Source organism: Peromyscus eremicus, chromosome 15, assembly GCF_949786415.1.
Source record: "Peromyscus eremicus chromosome 15, PerEre_H2_v1, whole genome shotgun sequence".
Lineage (NCBI taxonomy): Eukaryota > Metazoa > Chordata > Mammalia > Rodentia > Cricetidae > Peromyscus > Peromyscus eremicus.
In genome coordinates, this window is record NC_081431.1 from 92,142,264 (window position 1) to 92,153,063 (window position 10,800).

Below are 10,800 nucleotides of genomic sequence, written 5' to 3' on the forward strand. Positions count from 1 at the left end.
TGAAAGTGTTGTCTGTGTTTTCTGGCATGTTCATAAGTTTTATTGCAAGTATGGAGCTGAGAATGAAATGGGTCAGACATTTTTGCTATCTCTGCTGCTAACAACAGCCAGTCACCATGGCTGCTATGGATGCATTTATGACTGGGCTCTGAATTTATCAGTGAGCTCTCTGGTCACTGGATGAGGGGTAGAAGGAGTTTGGAAGTCATTTTGGTGTAGATAACATCAAAGTTATTTTATGCTGTTCTATGTTATTGGAAAGATGGTTCCAGAGTTGGTTTGTGTCTTTCCTTTCACTAGACTCAAGCATATTTAAAAGTTTCCTCTATGTCCTTTGTCAATCTGATCCACCTGACACAGTGACAGGGAAAAGAAAGCAAGATAGAACAGCTAAATAAACAAACAAACAGATAAATAAATAAATAAGTAAACTTGGTTTATGTAAACATTCTGTACCTTGAGATTTATAAATGTGTTTTGTTATATATGGTTAGAAATCTATAAATTCTATGAAAAAAATTTACTCAAAACTAGTAACAATGGGAGTTGATAGTTTTAATTCTATGCATGGGTAATGTTGAAGGAACCATGTGGCATGATTCCATTTTGTGTTATAAGCAACATATGGATTAGTACCATCTTTGGGCAGTCACATTTCTAACAGTCATCTTCGTTATGGTTGGAGAGAGTATATGTCATGTGACTTCACCATGTTTGTGTAGCCACGTAGACTGCAGCCATCTTTGCTAGGGCTGGAGATGAAGTCATGTGACTTTATCACAATCTTGATTAAAGGTGACCAAGTGTAGTGAGCTTACCAAAAAGGTAAACATGTCTCAAAGTTATTTCAGATTATGGTGGATTTTTGTATAATTCTTGTCTTGCCATGAAAATAAGGTTTATGAAAAGTAGAATTTAAAAACAATGCTTTTTTAATAAGATATTAAAGCAGCACCTCCATACTTGCATATGAAAAAAATGTAGCTTGCTCAGACAGCATAACCATGAAATTTAAGAGTCACCCAGGTGATAATGGTTTTAAAAACATGAAGGTATAAAAGGTAATAGCTGAGGTTTGAAAATGTGTGGCAGGGTTTCTAAAGAGAGACGAGTTTCAATGGTGGACTTTAGCAATTTTGAAAATTCTGTTGCCATGTAATAGTCATCAGAAACACCAGCCACAGTGAAATGGAGCAGGCTGAGATCTAGAAGGCAGGCTATGTATATGCTGCTGAGGGTGAGGCCAAAGCAGTGACCCAAGCCAATAAAGAAAACAAAGAGGATTATAAATGAGTCCCAGATACTGAGCTTTGAATTGTTTGCACAACTGGAGCTTGGTTTTGCTCTATGCAGATTGTGGTTATGCCCTGATTTCTCCCTCTTGAATTAAAAAAAAAGGGGGTACTTTATTTTTGATATTGCAAGAACACATGGTTGAGAGATTATAAGCTTTTTTTTAAAGAGAAAATTTTTTAGTTTTACAGGAAATTTAAAAACTGAATATTTTATGGATCAGTTTTTAAAATTTTTATCTAAAATGCTACAGGACATTTTAAGTTTCTGAAATGTTTTATACTGTTCATATTTGAACTTAAAAATAAAAAAGGCTAACTAAAATTATGGTCACAGTTATGAGCACCAACTACTAAACACCAAAAATTGGGATGTTGCTATCTTGTGATGCAGCAAGACAATGACCTAAGAGGTCTGGCAAAGGGCTTGGAGTAGTTTGTCAGCCTATGGCTCATGACTTTAAGGGTTGAAAGACCTTTTTACAAGGGTAGCTTAGGACTACCTGCTTGTCAGATGTATGCACTGAGATTCATAACTGTGGCAAAACTGCAGTTGTGAAAAAGGAATGGGAGTAATTTTATGGTTGTGGGTCACCACAACATCTGGAACTGTGTTGATGGGTCACAACATTAGGAAGATTGAAAACCACTGGCTTAGAGAATGTCTCACCTTACTTAAGGTCTATTCATGTTTAAGTATGTATGTCTAGTCTCCTTATCTTTGCTAACTTTGTTAAGCTTAAGTTATTTTGATAAACTGAGTCATATAAAAACTGTTATCTTCTGTAATGGTGTACTTTAAAAGGATCAGGAAATTTCCCAGTCTCTCTGTAGACTATATTTATGAGTTAAAATGTTTATTTTGTACTAAAGAAGCTTCAATTCAGGATTTTTTTTTTAGGTGTATCCACCATTCTGTTGTATGAAGCAATAATCTAATTTTATTTATTTATTTATTTATTTATTTATTTATTTATCTATTATCAGCTTGATACAGTATAAATTCTTATCTTAATAGTGAAATGTTTCATTGAGTTTTGCCCAGTAATCGAGTAAAACCAAAACTTATTATAAGCCACAGTCATCCTAGGGCCCCCCCCTGCTATATAACCTCCCTGGTTCTGTGGGTTGCAGTCTGATTGTTCTTTGATTTATATCAAAGAAATTGTTTTTTAAGCCTCAATCATAACAGAAATAAAGCTAAAAAGTCCTGTCCCAAAGCATAGCATTTAGACAAAAAGGCCCCATTCCTCCCAGTTTGTGGCAGACATATAATCACCACTTGCCTACAAACTGTGAAGTTTCCCTACTTTTGTTTATGGGCATGGCTTCTCTGGCTTTAATCTCTAGGACTGGAAAACTCACATGTTAGTTGCTCTACTCAAATAAACCTGCTGTTACACTTTTTCAAATCAGCTTGATCTGGCTGACTGCATTGGTGGAGAAACCTATTGTAGGGGGCAGAAAACCTATTAGACAATAATATTGTCCAGGACATTTCATCACCCCTAAAACTATACTCTTTCTGTTGTAGGGTAGGACAGAGTATTCCAACTGAAGCTCGTTCTTCTCATTTCCATATTAATATTTAACAAATTTCCTTTCACATGCTTACTGCAAAATATGAGAACAGTGTTTTGTTTTATTCAGTCATTACAAAGAACAACTTTCTCTTTTTGAGTTTTCTTCTTCATCTCATTGTTTAACTAAGAGTTAACACTGAAAAGAACAAATAATTATTCACATAGGTACAATTTAATATCAACATTTTATTTACTTTAATAACAAATATCTGTAAAAGATATTATCCTGTATCTTTGAGAAAGTCAATTTTTGTTTCAAATTTCAAATATTTGTGAAATTATCAAAATTTCTTCAAAAATTTTATTCCATTGTGATCACAGATCATTTTAGTTGTGATTTTAAGAATTTTTGCATATTTTAATATTTAACTTATGGCATCCACCCAGAATCCTGAAAGATTATAACTAATTCTTAAACTTCTGAAAAAGTAGAATATGGTATTATTTCCATGGTTCTCACTGTTTTGTTATAGAAAGCGGCATGGAGGAAAGAAGGTTGAGGGGTCATTGAGAGATACAGGTGATCAGTAACTATATGGGTGCTAAGGTCCCAGAAAAGCAAAGTACTAAAGCTGCTGTGGGTCAATGGCTGCTTAGACCTTTGTCTCAAACACTTAAAGAAATAATTTTGAGGCCAGCCTGGTCTACATAGAGAAATCCAGGACAGGCACCAAAACTATACAGAGAAATCCTGTCTCAAAACAAACAAACAAAAAACAACAAAAAACAAACAAACAAAAAAATCTTCTTTCTAAAGATGCAAGCTCCAAAACATCCATGAAATTCTTTTTCTTTCTTTCTTTCTTTCTTTCTTTCTTTCTTTCTTTCTTTCTTTCTTTCTTTCTCTCTTTCTCTCTTTCTTTCTTTCTTTCTTTCTTTCTTTCTTTCTTTCTTTCTTTCTTTTTGTTTTGTTTGTTTGTTTTTGTTGTTTTGTATTTTTGTCAAGTCAGAGATGAAAGCAAAGGAGAAAGACAGGCAGAACTTCCATACGGTGTGTATGGGTGCTCAAGGTGGGCTGCCAGCCATCAGACCATTAGTTTAAGAGTGTTATTTAGGACTTCTCACAGAAACTGGGTTGAGTGTACACAGGTAAATTAGTAAATCCTTCTAACCCACCCATAAGGTGTTGATTCACTTCTTCTCTATTTCAGGTACTGTGCTGGAGTTCCACCCACAACCTCAGATCTGGCTTCCAGGCAATTTCACTTATTCCAAATTGCTGTGTAAAAGAAGAAGAAAGATAACATGAAGCAAGAATGGAAACCAATGCCCTTGAGCATCTTCAGTATGTCTGGCAAGTATGTCTTGCCTCTGGCAAGAATAAAACTGCATTTAGTTCCAAAGACATTTCAGAATTCTCCCCTTGGACAATTATCAAGTTTCCTTTCCCTAATCTACTTGATCAGCTTCTATCTGCTATATTTATCAAAAGAATTTTTGAAGATACATATTCCTCCATTTCTAGCTATGACATCACACATGAGTTTAGTATGGTAAAAACATTTTTAGATTTTAAATGTCCATTTCAGTTTTCTATGAAGTAGGGGTGATTAAATATAGTCAACTTTCCCTGATATTCATTTTGCTAAATAAAATGAATTGTTGGGTCTGTGAGTCATGCAAATATTGAGGATGATGCCACCGAAGTTGGATGAGAAGAAACAATTTTATTCCATCACCATGGGTCACAAAACCTTCTAATTAGTTCGGGCCATTGACAGTTTAAGGTCTTGTTCTGTGACCCAGAGTAGAGGCCAGAAACTTTCTTTTATAGCAAAATAAGCATATGTATGGTTGGGAGTCAAAGGAATTTTTAACAGTCTTGAAGTTAGGTTTTAAAGGGAGTGTATTTCAGGACTTAAAACCTCTGGAGAGTGCATTCTAGGATTTATAACCTCTGATTATAGGATGTTAGTTCAAGATGCTTACATAGCTGTGAGTAGTTTTAATTCTTAACCAACTGCTTTCCCTGTAACTGGAGAGAATGTAGGGCCAAACGTCATGTAGCTTGTCTAAAGCAGCTATGAGCCCCAATACTCCTTGAATATTCACATGAGATATATAAATAGGCATAAAATTTTTCATATTCCTGGTCTCCTCATTCCTCTCTTGAGTTTGTAGGAGAGTTAAACATTTGATTCATTCTGATCATCTTAAAGTCATATGATAACCACCCCCATTTTACTTAGAGCAAGTTGAGTGTCTTATTATATTACAGAATTATTTTAGCTAATGAATCTATTTGTTGAAATATCTGGGTCTATTTGATTTTAACAGTTACTTTTCCTGGCATATCAATAGGCATTACATTATAGATAACTACTTTGCCCCTATGTCAGGGGATTTTCTTTTGACTTAGTCTTTTTCATCTTGTTGTGGAAACAAGGAAGATGTACTCTCTTCTATGGCTGCTTCATGCTGAAACGGGGGGGGGGGGGTAGATTGTCAGGGCCCAGGAAAACTGAAAAGCTAGTCAAAGGTAAAGAGGGCATTTAGGCAATGGGGCATTTATCAGAAGCATCTGGTATGTTGAGTCAGCTGGAGACAAGGAGCTTTCACATCATCTGGAATAGTCCACATCACCTTTAAGCAAGTGTAGGGATGGCAGTCCTTCAGACCAGTTAAAGTCAACAGCTGATGCCTGGATGTGTCTTTCAGCAAAGAGAAAATTTGTTGAAACATATAGACTAGGGACAGAAGTTAAAAGTAAAGAATTGAAAGGAAAATCTTACATTTGGAACTTTCAGGCTCATAGTCCTAGTAACTGGGAAAGATGAGAAGTCCCAAGACCAATACAGAGAGAAATACCAACACCCTTAGGAATAGACAGGCAGGGAAACTTAGGTTGTACTTATCTGGAACCCTATTAACCTGTGAAAAGTGGATCCAAGTTTAGGAATCCTTCAATTCTCTGAAGCTTACACAATTTTTTTTAAGTTTAGGGAAAGACATAAAGTTTTAGACATATTAGCATTACCATTCTGTATTGAAATTCATATTGTAGAAAAAACAGGTAACTGGTGTCTGTCAAACAGGTAGAGTAGACCTTTGAGTCCTAGGAAAAGCTATAGATTTGGGTTAAAAAGCATGAATGTTTTATTTCTGTCCAGATAGCCAGCTATAGATTGGACTGAAGTGTCTTTAGCCCAATAATAAGCATTTTAAAGTCTATACTTAGAAGACAACCAAAATAAATCTGAAATCTGGAGCTTGTGACTGAACAGCAAGTAGATACTGCTCTACCAGCTCATCAGAACTCTATTGATTGATGTTAAAACTCTGAACTTTTGAAATTTTCATGTAACAATAGCATAGAAAGGGAAAGAAATTTGAAAGATTTTTCATTTTCATATACCTCAATCATTTATTTATACCTGTATAACTTACATTTATACCTTAAATCATTTCCCGATACCCTCAAAACTCACTTAAGCTTTTATATCCTTAGACATTTATAGATTTTAAAACATTCTTAGACCCTCAAAACTTGCACAGACTTTCATATCCTCAGACCTTTATAACTTACATTTACATATTTTAATAGCATACTTTTACATACTTTTGGTCATTTTCTTATTACAGTTTAATCTTTCACAGCTTCATATAACCTTTATATCCTTTTTTAATGTTATTTACCAGAAGACACAAGTGGTTGTAATTGAAGCCCTCTCAGGTGCCTGCCTGAGGAGATTAATCCCAGAGTCATGGGGAAGATGCTACAAGTAGCCAGGATACAAAATTGAGGGATATAAAAAATGAATCTACATACACAATACTCTTTATTTCATGTACTTTATTGTTCTGAGTCAAAATCTATCTACTATGTATAGCTTCAATTCTGTTCTCATGCTTAGCTCCTTTCTTGCATGATATCTCTCTACATTTTTCTGCTATACTCTCTAAATTCTATCTCAATTCTCCCATCTAGTTCTTCCTCATTTAGTTCTTCTCCATCCTCCGTTTCATTTCTTTAGTCCTCTCCCAAGTCTCTAAGACTTTCAGTTATATACCCATACAAAGAAGCAATTCTCTGACAAAAGCAAAGTCACAAGCCTTGAATTCTTACAGGATCATAAAGGCAAATAAGAGTTTACCTCAGGCATTCACTTTCAAGCTTCCTTTTACAAACCAAAAGGGGAGTGGTTAGAGGAGGTGGGGTCAATTAAGAGCTAAAATCAAATAATATATCAGAAAAAGGAAATTTATATGCTCAAACTACATTCCTAGAAGTGTTTAGGGAACATGTTAGGAGTCTCCAATGTTAGTATAAATCCTGAGTAATTTGAAACTGCCTATTTTTTCTTTAGAAGCCATAATTGTCTCTGTAAAACTTGGCTGCATCATTTTCTGGCAGGGTGAGAGTAGCTAGACAGCCTGTGTCACAGCTTGATGTACTTGGTATGCAAAACACCCTTTTATTCTAAGGAGAGTTAAAGCTTAATTTGCACAAGAAACAAAGCTGTGCACCTAATATCTGCCTGGCCTAGGCGGTGTCGCTCTATGGATATTTACCTTAATTCAGGAAACTAGCAAGTGTTCTGGAATGCTTATTCTGTCTGCCATTTGTCCTTGGATGTTTGAGAGGTATTTCAGATAAAATGCTTTTGTCTGGAGCTGGCCCCGGCCTTGGATGCTAGCTAAAGGAGATATCTGATTCTAGTGCTAAAAAAGAGAAACAAAAAGCCTGGAAGAAGGAAGCCTTGCCTGTGTGACTGTTATCCAAATGACTTAATTGTATACGCCCAAAGAAGAATGATCAATCTACACTGTTTAGAAGTTCTTAGGAAAGAGAATCAGTTTGGGGAAGCTATAATAGTGCACATGAAATTCATAGCAGAAAATATCTGATATATTCAAAAGCCAATAGTGCCAATACTTCCTCGAGTCTTGGTTTCCTCTGGAAAAGCCCTTGACTCTTCCAGCCTGCAGCATGGTTGAATATTGAGAGCAGTCATAGTAGATCGAGTTCCTTTTAATAAAGGAATAGTAAAAACTTACATTGAAATCTGTTTCGTGAACTTATTTCAGTTCTGAATACGGTAGCAAGGTAAATCATACCTAAGCCTAGTAGTGTCTTTAGGAGAGAGAGACTTATGACTGTTGTGCCCAGATCGTGACCCCCCAGAGAGACCACCAAAGATGAGCATGCCGGAATGCAAAAGCAAGGTTTAATTCTGGATATACAAGCCTAGTCAGGGACTTCGTCCAATACATCCAAGGCAGTGGAGGCTGGAGGAAGTGCCCGCCTGTCCGCAAGCTCAGTTTTTAAAGGGAAAAATCACAAGGTTACATCATTTAGGGGTGCTAGTACGGGTACAATTCTGATTGGCTCGCTTCTAGGGGCTTTCTAGAAATCATGGCTTAATCTTACTTCTAAGGGAGTGGTTACCCACCACCATTTCTCATTGGCTGCCCTCAGGTGGGGGCATTTTTATGGTCAGTTACCCTGGAAACCAGGGAGAGGACATTCCATAGTCCAGCAGGCATTACCTCATGACTACCTTGTGACTCTGTACTTTTACACTTCCTGGTTTCTGGAATCTAGACTTACTTGTTTCACTAACTATTGGCCTATTCCTAGAAGGAGAAATCTTAGGCCTTAGTTTTTGGGTGAAAGCATTTTGGTCTTATTTCTAAGATGACTCAATTTGGTCTCACATAGATCATATAATTCATTTCCTACAATCCCCCCTCCCTTTCTTTGGTTAGTATCAGTTTCCTTTTTTAGTCTTTCATGTTATCTTTATCTCTCGTTTGTTCAGCAACCCTGTTTAGGAGTTTTACAAGCTGTCTCCAGGGTTTGAGATGTTTGGGATGTTTTATGGCCAATTAGCCCCTACCAGATGGCCAAATATCCTGACTGTGTTTTGAAGTCCCTGTAGCTGATATCACCACCTGGGAACTTGAAAGGGGTCTAAGTTCTTATCTATACTTAGGAATCCTGGTTTAAGCTTCTCTTTGTCTGTACGGGATAAGTGTTTTTTTTTTTTTTTTTTTTAATTAGAGAAGTGGTTTTCTTTTTAATCCATGTAAGAAGAATAATGTGCAATTAAAATCATTGATGTATACACGCCATTAAAGGAGAAACAAAATTGGGCAAATGAAAAGGAGGGTGTAGGGAGAGAAAGGGGAAGGTACATGTGTGCAAACATAGTCGATACATATAATGTACATGTGTGTAAGTCAACGTATATGATGTACATGTGTAAATATAGTCAACGTACATGACATACTTGTATGTAAATATCTTTATGAAACCCATCACTGTATAATGAATATATGCCAATAAAATAATGTGTAGAAGATGAGAGATTGTTATACGGACAAGTGAGTGTGCTCCAACCTAGTCTGTTTTCCATTTATATTACTTTCTTGTCAAAGAAAATCCAGGAGGAACTGTCTCAAGAGCTTAGAAGCCATCCGAGGTACTTTGCAACAACATTTGTTTGCACAGGAGCTGCCACACTGTCGCCAGGCTGAGGTGGTTTTGGGATGGGTGGACATCTTTGCTTTCGCTCTTCTTCCGGTGGAACCAACAGAATCAGAGATTTCTCTCAGGGGAAGAGCACCCGGGAATGGAGTGAAACACATATCCTTCGGAAGCAGTTGTGTCTGTATACTTTTCTTTTCTTGGGAAAATTAACTGGCCTCTGTTCGATGATAAAAAGAAGACTCATTGCAAAAATAAAAAATACCAAAAAATAATGCTGAAATCTCATTTTTTTTCTTTTCACACACAAGTGAACAAAAGCTCTCCAAGTAAAGGAATCATCTGTAAATAGTCTGTGCAGTATCTGTCCAGCTCACCCCGCATCCTACAGACAGACCTCAGAGGGCTACCGGCTGCTTTTTCCAGAAAAGGTTAATGACCACATCAGACAAGGTTACAGGCGCACTGGGCTGTGGTCAGAGCTCCCAAGCCTCAAACAAGTGGGGTTTTTTTACTGAGGTTTCACAGTGACCTGAGTTTTACATATAAAAGGAACTGAGAAGGCAACAGAAGCCTTGATTGCTATTGTTAAACTGACAAAACTATCATTGGCCTAGACATCAAACATCAGAATTCTGAGGATACATTTTACCTGAGTAAGCAGAAGTAAGCAGACCAAGCAGCTTTTCAATCTATTAAAAATTGCAGAGACAGGCCGGGCGGTGGTGGCGCACGCCTTTAATCCCAGCACTCAGGAGGCAGAGGCAGGCAGATCTTTGTGAGTTCAAGGCCAGCCTGGTCTACAGAGAGAGATCCAGGAAAGGTGCAAAGCTACACAGAGAAACCCTGTCTTGAAAAACCAAAAAAAAAAAAAAAAAAAAAAAAAAAAAAACCAAAAAAACAAAACAAAAAAAAAATTGCAGAGACTTATTAACCACCTAGACAGCTATGCCAGAGGCCCCTATGTTTGCTGGGGCCAGTCTTCAGCTGCCATGCCCAGAGGATCTGTCAGACTTTCCTGTGGCATAGGACCTTTGGGGAACCAGACTACCTGGTCTAGGCAAAGTATAGCAATCTGTTCTCCAGTGTCCTGCTTGTCCCCAGCCTGGACAAGGCCTTGGAAGAATTTGAGGTAAAAGGCATTTTGTTTTCTCAGTGGCTGGCATTGTCACATTTAAAACAAGCTTCATGTGGAGGACTTTCTGTGCCCATCTATCTTCTTTGGAGGACATAGGGATGCTGTCATGAGCTGGCATATCTCTCTATAATGAAAAGCTGTTTGTACTAAACATTTTAAATTCCATATTCTAAGATCTCTGAAGCATTTGAGGACCTATTATCTGTTAGATATATGTGAAGAGACAAACTTTGTCTGTGTTTTAACCTTAACTTTGAAAATATAAACAAGCAGCTAATTTAAACATATAACAATTTCTGAATGGAAGCTCCTTTAATATCAAGATAAGACTTTTAATTCATAAACATAGTCCATAAA

At 36.8% G+C, this 10,800-nt stretch overlaps 1 protein-coding gene across 1 annotated transcript; it reads right to left on the reverse strand.

The window, feature by feature from the left end:
- Positions 1–9,429: 9,429 nt before the first annotated feature.
- LOC131925316 (apelin receptor early endogenous ligand-like) lies at positions 9,430–9,594 on the reverse strand. Its single transcript, XM_059280611.1, has one exon. The coding sequence runs from the start codon at positions 9,592–9,594 to the stop codon at positions 9,430–9,432; it is 165 nt and encodes a 54-aa protein (XP_059136594.1).
- Positions 9,595–10,800: the final 1,206 nt, after the last annotated feature.